The following is a 14,866-nucleotide window of genomic DNA, read 5'->3' as shown; positions in this document are numbered from 1 at the left end:
ACTGTTTTGGGATAAGATAAGCGTTGTCCTTTGAATCCTTCCTCTGGAGCCGTCCAGCAGTGCCTTTGCTGTACAGCCTTCTCTTACACTCTGTGCCTATCTCCAGCAGGGTGCTGTGCCCTCTCCCCTTTCACCACCAGTGATCCTGTTTTCCATGCCACCTACTCCCCTGATCACTTCCTGGTCCCCTAGAGATGGATGCTGACACAGTGTTTCTCAGTTTCCTGAAGTGTAGTCAAGAACACTGAGATCAACAAGTGGAGTTACTTGGGAGCACTAGTAAGAGAGAAAACATCTTGCTACATACCTTTTGAAGTTACCATTAGTCTTCTGACAATGGTATTTAGGTTTTTTATAAAAGGAACCAAAAAGCAATCTTTTATCATGAGGTTCATCCCAGTCCCAGAACAGAAAACTGTTCTGTGGTGCATTCATGAGTAGGAGCACAAGTTCTAGCTTATTAGTGCTATGGATGTAGTACTACATATTTATTCCTAATTTGGGCTCTATCTAGGAGAAATTATCCATGAGGAAGGTCAGCCTAATGAACAAGGCCAAAAATAAAAGCTGTGTGCAGGGAGTTGTAGGGCTGCCTGGGAGATGGTAGTTCATGACCTTGACCCAGTCTGCAGGATCAGTCTTATATCTTTTTCCATGTTGGAATATACTCATTCTATTTGTTTGTTGGTATATTAAGTCTGAGTTCTCCTTTCTTACTGGAAATTAAGTAGAAGGAAAGCAGAACAGGTGGGTAAATTATGAATCCCGCTAAATGCTGCTTATACTGAAACTGAATGGGAGTAAACAGGAATTACAGTGTGTCTGGAGCAGTGATGAATCAGAAGAAACTACTATTGGTTTGGAGATCTAAATTTATTTTGTTTGTTACCCTTGCTGCCAGTTTTATCATTTATTAAGGAAGAGGCAGGGAGAATTTGTGAGATGCACCCCAAGTAGAGAAGTGCTGCTGGGGAGCAGGGGGAATCTAAGTCAGATTGCATTTGCTGTGTATTGTAGTCTATGACAGCTCCTGAAAAAAAGAGTAAGGATTTGCCCATATGAAGTTGGTTCCATGAGAAGAAATCCTTCTTAGAATAAGAGGCATGAGTTTTGTGGAACAACAATGACAGGATGAATAGCAAGCATTTATTTAGATGGCTTTTTTTAGTATCCAGTAAATTGTAAGTGGCTCACTGTAGGCTTCTAGAAATGACTTTACTATTAGTGTGTGGAAAAATATCTGCAGTCTAATAGCCAACAGCCGGTATGTCTTGTTTCCTGCTATTTTTATGACAGGCGAAAGTAGCGCTCAGTTTGAGACCTTCTCCTTCCAACATGCAGAGCCCAAGTCCCACAGCAGTTTTACTCCCACGAGCAGTGTCAGTGCCATGTCTCGGCCCACTCACAGCACTTCATCACAGGTAAACCAAAAACACGTCACTGTCGCAACTGATACATCAACAGAGAGTTGTGCAAATTAACCATCCAAAGCCACGTGCCTTTTACATCTGATTTAGTGTCATATGACAGTGCAGAGCATTTTCACAGTGAATTAAGTGTATTATACTAACTAATTTATTCCAGATTGAGTATGTGGTGTTTCTAAAACAGATATTTTCTTGTAAAAGAATTTTGCAGATCATGTAACTGGAGTGCAAGTTTGATTTATTGGCATTGTGCCTTTTTTTTTTTTCCCCAAATTTCATTTAATACACCATGATTTATGTTGCCAGTTTGTTGCACTTACAACCCTTTTTTCTTGTTTCAGCTATATAAAATGGCTTCATGGTGCAAATAGGGTCACAAAATTTGTTAACTCTCAGTTTCCCTATTTAAAACCTCTTGTGCAGAAATACAGGCAAAGTCCCTGCTGTATAATTTGTTGAGGAGCAGCAGAACTCTGGCTCAGTGTACAGAAACACATTATTTTACTGGAATTAATGGTAAATTCACAACAAATTCAGATTCAGGTCCCATGGTTTTGCTAAGTATCATGGTACACTGGTGCTCTGTAAGTCACGTTTCAATGCAGAGGTGAGTTTAAATGTGTGTCCCACATAGTTTAGTTTAGACTATGTCCCACATAGTTTAGACAACACACACTCCTTTATTCCCTTGAGTTGATCATCATCAAAGAACATGTAAATGAGCACTTTGGAATAGTTTGTTTCCATCAAAGTTCAAGCTTTCTCCTTGTGAAGTTACAATGGTTCTTTGCTAACATGTGTTTCCTATGATTTGAGCTGATGTCCTCTTGTGTTGATTCTGTTATTCAGCATAACTCCAGGAGGAGGTTGAGAAGTGAGAGCTCCTATGATATAGACAACATTGTTATTCCCATGTCGCTGGTGGCACCATCAAAGTTGGAGAAACTACAGTACAAAGAAATCCTTACTCCAAGGTTTGTTCACAACCTCTTTAATTGCAAAGACATGAAAATGAACATGAGAACATTAACTAAGAATATCATTCACATGGAATTAGAAAATGTTATAATATTAAAGATGATCTTTTCATGCTCTTGGGTTTTTAGCTGTGCATTTCAGTTCATGTGATTGAAGTTGTGGGAAGACTGGACAGCTGATAGCACAGGAGAAAGAGTCTGATATACACAGGGATGTGGCAGATGCACAGAGTGGCTAAAAATAGAAGGGGATTTATATCAGTTTTAATTATGACCTTTAATATATCATAAGGCTGACAAGCTCTGAATGGGTTTTTTTTACTGTCTTTTTTTGTGTGTTCATAAGAAAGTAGTAAATTATTTTCTGTGACTTAGTAGTAATGGATTTATCTTTTTTTTTTTTTTAGCCATTCTGATACAGTAAAATAAGCTTACTTCTTTCCATACAGTGTAGGCCTACAATCCATGATTCTAGAGACCTTTTTCTCCTTTGCTTTAGGAAGAGAACATCTTTAGATTTCAAAACCAGGGTAATGGGTCTCCTCTGCTTACTTCAATGTCCTAATAGCATGTTGCTTGAAGTGCTAAATGTACTTGTTCTGTACTTTAAATCCATAATATCTAATTGCTTTTTTCTTGTCTCTTAAGTTGAGAAATATTATTACAACTGTATTGGATATCTTTAAGATATCCTTATCCTTTAGGAAAAGGAAAGGTTAGATACCTTGTTGGGAAATGAAAAAATAAATTTGTTATCAGCACCTTAAACTTAATTTGATTTTCCTTATTTTATTTCTAGCTGGAGAGTTGTTGAACTTCAACCTTTAGAAAAATCTCAAACAGATGAAGAAGAGGTAGGCTGTATTTTAATTAAACCACTAGGTTTATTTAAAGTAGAGACAATATATAATTGGGGTAATTGGTACATACTTTCAGGAAACACTGACTTCATACAAATCCCAGTAAGTTTCAAGTTTCAAAAAACAAAGTATTAAGTATCAGATTGTGAGAATGTGTCTTACCCCTACAGTGAAGATAGAAATGCAAGTATACCATTAATACTCCTTGTTCCTTGTTTGTCTGGCTCTTCTGCCCCTTGCTGCTGCACAGTCAGTGCTCTCAAAGGGTCCCTTGGGTCATGCTCTGCCACCCTGCTCCTGAGCCCTGTGACGCTGCCTCTCCCAGTGTGACTGTCTTCTGGGGCCACCAGTGCTGTCCCTCCCTCTCATGCTCTCCTTCTGTGGCCAGTTCCCATGGCGTGGTGCTCTTCATATGGTAATCAGGCATCTTGCCTGTGGCTACAGCAAGCTTCCTCAATTTTTCTTTTCAGTATTTGTTTTCCTGCAGCCCTCCTGCTGGGAACAAACTTTTCTGCATTGTCAGGAACAACATAACCATCAGCATTTCCTGCCTGCCTGTTGAGCTAAGTTTGCAAATCATGGGCCAGTTTTGCTTCCTCCAGACATAAGAATCTACCTTTTTCTCCAGGGAATGCCCATGGACTTTGCAGCTGGGGGTCCCTTTCTCCCCTAATCAGGGGCTTGAGGCATTTCCTAACCTTGGGTTGAATGTACCAACAAGTCTGGTCTCTAGGCTGATTTTCTGTCCTTCCAATCTTTTTGTGGCTTCTTTTCCAGAAACTTGTCAGTTTTGTTGTCTTTTGGACATCTTTAATCTCCCTCCAGTCTCTGCCACTATCACCAATTTTAACTGTAGTGCTTGTATTCCTGCCTTTAGGAGAACATCACAGTTTCAGCTCTTTACCTGGTGTAGTTGCACTTAATCTGGCAGCATACTCTTGTGTTGGAAGGAAGAGAAGAGCTTACTCTGTCCCTGCCTTTTCCAATGCCATTGAGAAATTCCTATGAAATCTGTGGTCATATTTATGTCACTTCCACCCACTGACTTCTGGGTTAGTACCATCCCAGCTAGCAGGAAACACGCCTGTCCTTCCTTTGTACTGCAGAGGGCAAATTCCACACACAGGAGAGCTCTCCTGCAAGGATATTTAATTAAACCATTTGGAGAATAACTAATAAAGGCAGCAAGGGCACACTGTCCCTTGAGCATCTACTGTTCATTGCTGTCTTCATCCTGTTGTCTGGGGGGGAATGAAGAATTTCAACAGTAATTTGCATTCAGGACTTTGAGGAACTTGCATGGAATCAGTGGATTTCTTGTTTAGATTTCAGATCCCATAGAGATTACTTTCTTGTGCTTTTAGTATATTTTGCTGAAGGGACTTCAAGGTCTCTCTGAATATCCTGGACAAATGTGTGAATTAGCAGCCCATCCAGTACATCTGTGTTTGGCATGACTCTCAACCCTGTATGATTCATCCTCTGGCCAGGAAATAACTCGAGTTAACAATACAGCAGCTTTGCCTCCCGCTGTGGCCCACTGCTTCTGTATCATCTATCAGCTACTGGGTAGAACGAGGGGGAGAAATATCAGACAGAGAAAAATGCTAATGATATTGTTTGTGTAAATCATCCTTTGCCAATTTCCCCCTTTCTTTTGAGATCACATTAGTTGGGATGTTTTTCAGAGTACTAAGAAAAGGTGATTGATCATAATTCTTCAACTTCCTTTAGCTTTGAGCAGTTACATTTGCTACTGAGTAAGCTTGTGAAAAGACATGAGGAAACAGCACCATTGCCTGTTGGCATCTTCTGCACTCATGTTCTGACACTCTTGAACTTGCTCCATGTGCTGAAGTCAAGGCAAGCCTCAGTAGGTCATTCATGTAACACAAGGGAAGGCAAAACATACTTTCTACTTTTATATTAAATGTTCTTTTTCTCTATTTCACTGCATAGTATCCTGTGGTGGTGTTGGAAATGATATAACTTCAAAAATTTTTTGTGGTACTACACAATAGTTTCTTTACTTCTCTATCTTCTGTACAGCTGAATTTAAAACTTCAGAGTTGTCCTTGTGTCAAGCAGTAGTCAGGGATTTCTGCTACTGTATTAACTTTTTTCTTCTTAATCTTCATTGTCTTCGTCTTAATCTTTGTCTTCTTCTCCTCTGTCTTCTTCTTTTAGAGGCTTTCAGTTCAACAGCCCATATCCATGCAGAAGACCTGCATCCAGCATTTACTAAGTTACAAAAAAATGTGGGGTCCCCAATTTGTCGTGCTCCACATGAGCCACACTTCCAAGGATGGGAACTTTCAGCACTTTCTGGGAATCAGGCCTATTCATTGTGGCTTGGAGAACAAAACACTTACCTTTTATGGGTGTGTTTTTGTTCCTGGAAATTTTGCCTTATAAGAACAAAATTGGCAATGCAAAAGTTAATCTACTATCTGTGTCTGCTCTATTACTTGCTCTAAAAATACTTTCTGGAAATAGAACATTTGAGTTTCCTGGTTTGCATGTGTGAATTTGCAGTCTTACTGCTTTAAGGCATGGGAGGGTGTGGCACAGGTTTTCCTGTTTTGTTTTGGTTTTAATGTGTTTTGCCCAGCCTAAAGCTTCTGGAAAGGCACAGTTGTAACATTCAAGTTTATTTTGTAGTTGTTTTAGTAATGACAATTTCTTCAGAGTAATTCCTTGTGGGATTAGTTTTGCATAAGTGTTTTCGTGGCCTATGACTCAGAGTTTCCTGTGGTGCCAAAGAGTGAAACACAGATTTTGTTGTTTTGAGAACCTTTCAGAAATATTCCTGGTGCTATTCAACATTAATGCACAATGTGCTGTGGTGTCATGGGGGGATCCAAAGCTTAGTTTTCTTTGAGTGAAATCATTAGACATGCCTCACAAATGCCTTTTCTCTCAACATCCCTGCCAGATGCATCCACTGAGGAATGACACTTCCATTGTCCTTTTTCAATCTAACCTTAGTGAGAAAAAAACACCAAATTTCTCCTGTTACAGAGCTTTAAATTAATCAAAAGTTGTTAGAGGAAATGCTGGGGAGCGGCAGAGGCTGTAGTGAGCCAAGTAGAGACCTTTTATTCTGATGTCATGAAACTTTTATCCATAAAACAGATAATAATTTTTAAACAAGAAAATTTACTGTTCAAAAGAATAGGGTAGAACTCTTAAATAAACAAGTGGTTAAATATGCTATCACCAGCTATGGAAAACAAACAAGGCTTATTTCTCTATTTTTCAAAACTCTTCACTTGGAGAGGAATGCGGACTTTGATTTTTGAATGGAAACTTGTTAAAAATGAAGTTTCTTCCCAGCATGAAAAGTTTTGGCAATCTGCTAAGAAAAGTATTTTCAAATTGCTAAGTTTTTCTTTCTAAATTATCTTTTGTTTCCACTTCAAAGGATATCTGAGCACAGAAAAATCCTGAATTTTCCCCAATGGAATAACACTCCTGTAGTTCATAAAATTGTCACTTTCATGCTATACGTCATTGACCTTGGAAAGACAGAATGTGAACTGAGATGTAGCCCTGTTTGGATGCTCTCCAAGTGACAGAGCTGGTGAATTTCAGAGAGAGGAGGAAACCCATTAAGTTCACTTGCTTGAAAGGAAACCAGCAGCTAACAAAGTGGTTTGTGTTTAACATAAATAAATAAAAGCAATGAAGGAGCCTTCAGCAAGGAGTGATGAGATGAGCAAACTAAGCAGCCTGTTTGTCTGAAGGTTCTTGTCAAGTGCTGGGCTGAGGAGGAGCTTGGCAGTCACAGGCCAACAAATGGGTCCTGTGTCTGATTCCAATCAAAAAGAGCCTTTGGGATCACACTGATTGGTTGTGATACTTTGTCATTGTACCCCTAAGGGCTGTGAACCATCTCAGTGCTGAGAGACTTGATATGGGGATGGCTTCCACAGAAACACAACAAAGTGGAGCACTGCCAGTGTCTCTATGGCACTGCCTGGCACTGCAGTGAGGACTGTGCATTTGGTTCTCTATTTTGTAGGCTCAGTTGGAAGATAAACGGTGTTACTTGTACAACACCACTGAGGATTTTGCTTTAGAAAAAAAAAAAAAATGCAGTTTATGTTACATGACACTCCCAATTATTAGTATAATTCTTGTCTGGGACTGACCTGACAGCTTCACAGCTCCTGTGACCAGGAATTATTCTTTCCAAGAATTTCTCAGCTTTTGAGTTGGGACTAGCTGGCATAAAATCCATGATTGCAGCACTCAAATTCCTTCTGCCAACCTCAGCTTTTTAGGTGAACTTTGAATGGTTTGGAGCACTTTGAAACAACTGTGAGCTGTACTGGAGAAACTGAAAGCCAAGAACTCCCCCTGCCATCAGGGGAGTGAGGGGGAAGGGCAGCAAAGTGCTCCTCAGCCAGCCCTGGCTAAGGAACAAACTTCTGGTGTGCTGCCATCAGAGACACACAGATGGCACTTTCACAGTGAAAGTCAGGTGCAATAGCTACATCTTTTAGCTAAAAAGCTGGCTCTTGTTTTACTGCAAACAGGTAATTATTGCATTAGGGCTGGTTTAAGCTGTACTTGGGATCATTCAAGCCATTGGGTAAGAAATAGTATCTTAAAAGCAGAAGCCATTTTCTGCTTGGTTTCACAGCAGGAATGTGGCACCTCAGGTTCACCAAGTTCCTCTCTCTGGAGTTATCAAAGTCCTTGGTGATCTCAAACTTATTTCTCAGTGCTTAAAGAGCACCTGGCAAATCCTGCTGCTCCCAGCCTCCTCCTAATGCAGTCTCTGGAAACTGTTAGAATTTTTGCTTGTCTTTATTATGTACTTTTAACACTGCCTTGATTTGCAAATGAATACTTGTCCTCTAAATTTTCTGCCTCTCACCACAGAGGAAAATGTGTTAGTTGCATGGAGGGGGTGTAACTTCTATATCCATTCTGATCAGCCACAGACATGTAAAGAAATAAAGCTAAAATGACAGCCCCCCATGCACCAGAGCTCTTGTAAACTGAATGCATGTAAATGTGCCTTTGTAGTGAAAGCATGGATTGTGTTGCCTCTTGTTGTTTGTTGAATAGACCTTTGCAGAATTATGTCTAATACTGGCTGGTGGTGTTTTTAGTGCTGTTGATAATGACAGCTCTCCCTGGGTCTCGTTACAGGTAGAAGACCTGTCGGACAAAGCTTTTTCCTTGCGCCACACCAAGTACGAAGAAAGAGAGCGCATGAGGTGGTCGCTGTGGGAGCAGAGCCGCTGGCCCAGGAGGAACAGCAGGCAGGTGTATTGGCTTTGATAAGAGCCTTCCTATTGAACCTGGTGTGGGTTGTGGTTACAGGAGTGTCAGACATGCTGTCACAGAAGTTAGAAACACCATTCATTAATTAAACTCATCAGGGACAGTACCAGGTACGTTTAACTTCCAGCTGGTAAGAGAAGGCAGTGCTGAGGCATGCATACAGAAATTGGGCATGTTAGTGACCTGGCATTACTAAACTAACACCTTCCTCCCTCACTGAACAGAGCTCTGCTAGCCTGTGCCACTCCCAGTCACTGACTTTAGCCACCCAGTGTATCATGAGACCTTCTTCACTCACCTGACTCAGATGAAACTCCACAGTGTTCAGAAAGTCATTGTGTGAATGGTTCATTCTCACAGGCTTGCCATCTGCTGCAGAACTCAGCAGATTTAAATGTAACCACTAAAAGTCTTGCAAAAAGTACTGTATATCGGAAAAAAATGTCATAAAGCTGCATCTGCAGTTTGGTCCTGAGAAAATGATTCCCATAAATCACTTCACAATCTGCAAGGGCAAAAAAGCAGCCTAGAAATGTTGGGGTAACTTTTTCTGCTATTTATCATATGCTTGTGTCTACTCTTGTCTGAAGTGAACCATGACACTAAGAAAAAACAGTCAAAATAGCTTTTTTAAATGCAGGATAAAAATAGAGCTAAGCCATATTGAGGAATTTTATTTTAAGTAATTTTGAACATAAAACCTCCCAACTTTAGAAAGTGTTCTGAAAAGTAAAAAGTTCTGTATGTACCTTAATTTGGAAACTGTGAACTCCATGGTAAAATCTTAGTGCTGCTTGAATTCAGAAGTAAACTGTGCATTGACATGAGCAAGGTCAGGCTTCCACCTGGCATTTCAGATGCATGCCAATATTTTATATCTAGTTTAAATTTTGATTAAAAGTGAGGTCAACATTTTTAATCTTACTACATTTTTGATTGCTTTAGACTTGATTCCAGAGCAGAAGTGTTAAGGGGGAGCCCAAGGACTTGTCTCTGGAGTTGCACTTGGCACAGTGCTGACAGTGCCATTGGAGCCCACAGGTTCCTGTGGGTGATGCTGCTCTCCCGGGGGAACAGCCTGTGGCTCGCTGATTTCTTTTGTCCAGATCACAGTTCTGGTGAGCATGTACAGCAAGATACAGGAGTGGGACCAGTCACTAGCTGTCTGCAGCCAGAGTGTGCCTGTCCTACCCATTTTATCCACTTAGTTCCTCCACATAGCGCTTTGCTTTGGCTCCAGCCAGCAAGGTCAAGAACCACACCAGTTTTCCTCTGCTCTTTTGGTTTAAGCAAGCAGAATGGAGGTAGCATGTATGGAGAAACTGAGCACTTCTAGAAGAAACTGTGAACTGCTCATAGCAATGTGAAAGGTCAGGGAGTAGGTCTTAAAACTCATTTCTAATTCTGCACTAGATCTTACAGCAAAAATGCTGATGGTCGACACAGCCAGGACTCAGTGCAGAAAGACCATTGCGCTGCTGACCCTGCTCCTGACCCAACTTCAGAAGCCCACAGCTCTGTTTGTTCAGAGATGGCACCACTCTGCAGGGAGAGCCAGGAAGAGAAGGTGGGTGCTTCCAATAGCTTCCAATTCTGGTCAGTTCTTCAGTGACTATAAAGAAACCTGAAGATATTCTCCTGTCTCACTGATCAGAATCTCAGGCTGTCACCCTAGTTAATGTGCACTGAATGTAGTACTCCTGTTTAGAACTACGTTGATGTGCTTTGTAAATTAACCCTAGATCTGTCAACAAGTAAAAGTTTCATTGCTCAGTACACATGGCACATTTTTTTGAGGCAAATATGGAAGGACTGGGTTCAGGCTGGGGTTCTTTTAGGGGTGTTGGCCAAGGTTCCAGACAGGTCTGGTCATTAGGGGTCAAACATCCTGATGGTTTGGCATTGTGTAAAAGAGCTTCCTTGCCTGGAAGGGTTTGAGGGTAGGTCTATTATTAATTCAAAACCTTACACAGCCAGCTTACATCTTGGTCCCTGGCAGTGCTGTATTCTTTATCTGAAGAGCCCTGCAAACGTTGTAAAGAAAGACACTTGTTTGTTACTTGATAGCAAATGATTCTGCACAGTTAATCAGTTCACACTCAACTAAAATCCCTTTTTATCCTCTATACTCTTTTTCCACCCTCACTCCTACTCTTCTGCTTCCTTTCAGTCTGGGCTGTGGGAACTTCGAGTTTTTCCACTAAAAGATGAAGAGGTTGAAGCTTTACTGTGCCAAGATCAAGTAACGAATCAGACTGAAATGTCAAGTGCAACTTTCCCCAGCAACTCTCCCTGCACTCCAGGCACACCCACTGCTTTGCCAGACAATGGCTATCCACCAAGAAAACAATTTACCCAAGAGTCAGAAGACTGCAAAAGTGTTTGCCTGGGAAGCAACAGTACAAGGAAACAAAGGTGACAGGGAATAATGTAGTTCATTAAGAAAGCCAGTTAAGGTGGAGAGAAGTGTAAGGTAAAATCTCTCGTTCACACAGCATATGACAGCACAATTCAAAACCTTTATGTTAGCTGCATATAATATATTTTCTTTCTTGCTTTGCAACAGGCAGGATAAATCCCAAAGACAACACTTTCTTCTTCCTGAACCCCAAGAGAAAGTAATTATTTCAAGCTGGAAGTCTAATAGTCTCAATGTCGGGAGTGGGCGCACATAAATTGCTGGCACCATTCACTTTCTGTTGTCATATTGCCACATTTGTCAATAATCATCCTTTTCTGTTTGTTTGTTTTCAAATGCATATCTGGTTCTAGTGGACTCTGGTGCAGCAGATGCTGTCTACCTTATCCAACAACTTCAACTGAACACAGAAAAACTACTTGAAGATAGTGGGGATAAGCGTTAGCCTCAGATTATTTCCCTGTGTGGCATGACCATGGGGCAAAAACCTGTCTCTCTGACTGCATGTGTAAGGTAAGGATAGGTGAGAACCAGCAGTTCAAACCAGGGGATCTGGAAGCCTTGCATCTAGCTTAAGTCATAGTAGCCAGCTCTCAGCAGTGCCAGGGCACATTCCATATTGAAGTCCTCAAGCAATAAGGTAGAAGCAGCCCACTGCACTGCCATAGCCAGTGTATCTGACACTCAGAAAGCAGGGTCTCTGCTTCAGGCCTGTGGGGAGGGAGAGGCAGGAGCAAAGAGGGGTCAAGCCAAATCAGTGACACAGCCCATGGAATGTTGTGGTTTGGATCATCTTACTTCCTTAGTCCTTCAGTAGCTAATGAGGCTCATAATACTTAGCTTTAATATGTTAAAGTCTTGTTCCAATTTCTGTACAGTGCCTTGTAAGAGTCTCATAAGTATGCCAAAATTTGGTGACTAGCTGGAAAGGAAAAGATGATTGATGTCTTGAAGAGCAATAAAAAAAAGCCCCAAAGCTTTCCATTGTGATTCTGGATAGATTTTTCATTTCCCAATGCATTCACAGTGAGAAGGCAAGTTGTTCAAACTTGCATCTAAATAGCATAGCTTGGAATATATCTGCAATCCCAAGAGGTATTAACAAAGATTAAACATTGAATGTAGGTACAATCCATCAACAGGCAGTTTTTCTGTGTAGGACAGTTGAAGGCAACTTAATAGGAGTCTCTGTTTTTCGTGCAGTTTTCTTCCATGTGTAATACCTGGAATGGCACTGGACAGATGACCGAGTTTTAGTGTCAATTTATTTTTTTGGTCAAAATGACAGGAAATACACACTGGGCATATGAAAACAGTTCAGTAAAGTTTCAACACTACAACCTATTGCTACATTGTAGTTTATTGCACATTCTGATTATTTTTTTTAAACACTTTTTTAACACTGGTTTGTCTTAAACTTGAATCTTGCCTCAATGTCTGATATAATAATCTTTGATGCAAGGTTGGTTTTTTAATTAAAAGTTATTTCTATATATGTTGTATATAGTCTGAATTTGATGGCTTTTTAGAAGTGAAGAAGTAGCAGCAGTACTTCCTCTTGGCCTGCAGACCCCCTGCAGCTTTGCTGTGGTACTGATGCTGTGCTTATGGCATGAGGCCAATGGCCCCTCAGTGCTTCAGTGAAGAGGTGTGTGTTGCCCTCTCTTTTGCCCTGCATGTGCACCTGCTTCCAGGAAAAGTTTCTGAAAGTTCAGAGTCTCAGGTGTTTTGCAGGTCTTTTCCATACCCCTGTCTACTCCTTAGGAAGCCTGATCTGATCAGCTCTCAGCCTGCCCTGTTGTAAGGTATGGGCTTCCTGTGTTGTCTGATGCCTGGGGCAGAGGGAGGAATTCCTGCACTTTAGGAGAGGGGACAGACCAAGTAAACCAGCCAGCCAGGCCAGCTGCCTTCCATGTCCTGAAAGTGCTGCTAGGAAGTAGAAATACAATCCAGTCTGTTACAGGAGGGTGTTAAAAAAGAGTTCAAAGACCCCTTGTGTCATAGGATCTGGGTTATCCCAGTTTGGCCAGCCTGGGGAACTGCAGAGCATCCCCACACTGCAGTTCAGGTCCCAGCTGAGGTTCTAAACCATTGTGTGGCTGCAGAGTCAGCCCTCGTGTGGGCTAAAGCAGCTGCTGGGTTCCTTGTGCACTGCAGAGGCACTGAGTGAGTGCTCTGAGCAAGGGGAACCACGTTTGCTGTGTCCCCTCTTGTATGTTCTTGCCAGCCCTCATGGGAACTGCTATTGCTTCATGAGACAGCAATAAAAAGGGTAGTTAGAGAAAGGATGGGCAGGCACAAGAGAGAAGCAAAATGTCTATTTGGTCATTACCCAGCCCACTCACAGCAGAAATCTTTTCTCCAACAGCTGCCTCTCAGCTAGCTAGGCCTGTGACAGCAAACTGGCTGCTGGAGCACAGTGCCAGAGCTGTTCCTCCTCCCACGGTGCCAGCACAGGGTTGTTCCATGCCATGGTGGTGCACAGGGCTCTAGTGGAGCAGGATAGGTGGGGGGCCAGGAACAGGCTGCATTTCCCTCGGCACCTGCCTGCCTCCAGCATCCCTCCGTGTGGCAGGGCAAGCGAGATGGCTCTCAGGAAGCTGCAGACCTGTGCCCTGCCTTCTCTGTCTCCACTCTGTGTCTTGGCTCCAGACAGGGAGGCACCTGATTTTTTCAGCAAGCTCATTTCAGTACTGGGACAGGGTTAAAAAACTTGCTGAACTCAACTTGATTGCAGGACCAGCCCTCTCCTTTCATTTGTCCCTGTGCTGCAAGCAGCTGCCATCAGCACTGGTATCATGGTTTACTGCCTGCAGCCCATGTCCTGGCACAGCTGGGCTCCCACCTCCAGACAGCTGAGTTTTGCATGAATGCTGGTGTAATGAGGAAGCTGTACCTGTTGTGGGAGCAGGCTGAGGGCTCAGGGCTAGGCTCATCCTCGAAGCCATAAAATGTGCAGGATCCCCTGCTTGTTTTCATTCATTTTCAAAGTTTTAAACAGAAAATAAAACCCCAGACAAAACCCAACCTCACTTTGGCTGTTAAGCTATGAAAACAGCTGTTAGTGCTGCTCCTACCGCTGTGGCTGAAGGTATTACAAAGACTGATTGTGAAAAACCAACTTAAAACATAATGCAGCAATGCCCCCCCACGCATGAAAGTGGGTGTTTGCAACTGCACAAAGCCATTTCCCATGCGCTTTATTTACCATGTTCAACTGAGGCATTTTTTTTAACACCACTTATGTTCCACTTCCTGCTGCTGTGAGGGTTTAAAATGCTTCATCTCTGCATCCAGGACCTTAATGGCATGTAAGTACAAATAAGAATTTTTAAACCCTATTAAAACTAAGCTCTGTCTGCGTCTTCTGCGGTGTTTTATCTCTCAGGGCTGTGGGCTGTATCACCCTGTGCAGCCACATGTGCAAGCACAGCGTGACTTGGCTCCCAACAAGTTGTTTTCATCCCCTTTTCCAGTTCAGACACTAGACCAGGTGCCTCAGTACAACAGGCTGTGCTCTCCCTTACTGCTAAAACCTTGTCAGAAGATTGCAACATCTAATGGGCCTGAGGGTTTTTCAGCCCATACAAGAGACCATGCAAGCAGCTCTCTGGGTTTTCATGTCAGCTCTCAGTTCAAAGTCCTGGGACTCCAGGCTTGTTACTGAGTACAGGAGGACAGGCCTGAACAGGCCCCAAACAGATCGCTTCTATAAATGTACACAGGTGAGAAACTGAAACACTCTCAAGCATTAAAGAACAAGAATCATTCATTACTGTGATTTTAGGGACATGGTCACTAACAGATTTAACCTTAGATGTGTAAAAGCTGCTGCAGCAGGAGTCACCTGCATAAACCCACCTGGGTGAGATTCAGACAGAAGCA

At 42.1% G+C, this 14,866-nt stretch overlaps 1 protein-coding gene across 5 annotated transcripts in view; it reads left to right on the top strand.

Annotated features, from left to right (window-relative positions):
- The window catches only part of KANSL1L (KAT8 regulatory NSL complex subunit 1 like), a 60,030-nt gene extending 49,020 nt beyond the window's left edge, over positions 1-11,010 (top strand). For 4 of the 5 annotated variants that reach the window (XM_058839478.1, XM_058839477.1, XM_058839475.1 and 1 more), the window contains exons 10-15: positions 1,297-1,421; positions 2,277-2,401; positions 3,204-3,258; positions 8,428-8,540; positions 9,976-10,129; positions 10,733-11,010. In XM_058839478.1, the coding sequence (XP_058695461.1) occupies positions 1,297-1,421; positions 2,277-2,401; positions 3,204-3,258; positions 8,428-8,540; positions 9,976-10,129; positions 10,733-10,981 (821 nt within the window). In that variant the 3' untranslated portion in view covers positions 10,982-11,010. Of the gene's footprint in view, positions 1-1,296; positions 1,422-2,276; positions 2,402-3,203; positions 3,259-8,427; positions 8,545-9,975; positions 10,130-10,732 lie in introns of those variants that run through there. The other variant, XM_058839479.1, reaches the window with a different exon arrangement.
- Positions 11,011-14,866: the final 3,856 nt, after the last annotated feature.

This window comes from Poecile atricapillus, chromosome 5, assembly GCF_030490865.1.
Source record: "Poecile atricapillus isolate bPoeAtr1 chromosome 5, bPoeAtr1.hap1, whole genome shotgun sequence".
Classification (NCBI taxonomy): domain Eukaryota; kingdom Metazoa; phylum Chordata; class Aves; order Passeriformes; family Paridae; genus Poecile; species Poecile atricapillus.
This window is presented reverse-complemented; position numbering and strand designations above follow the sequence as displayed.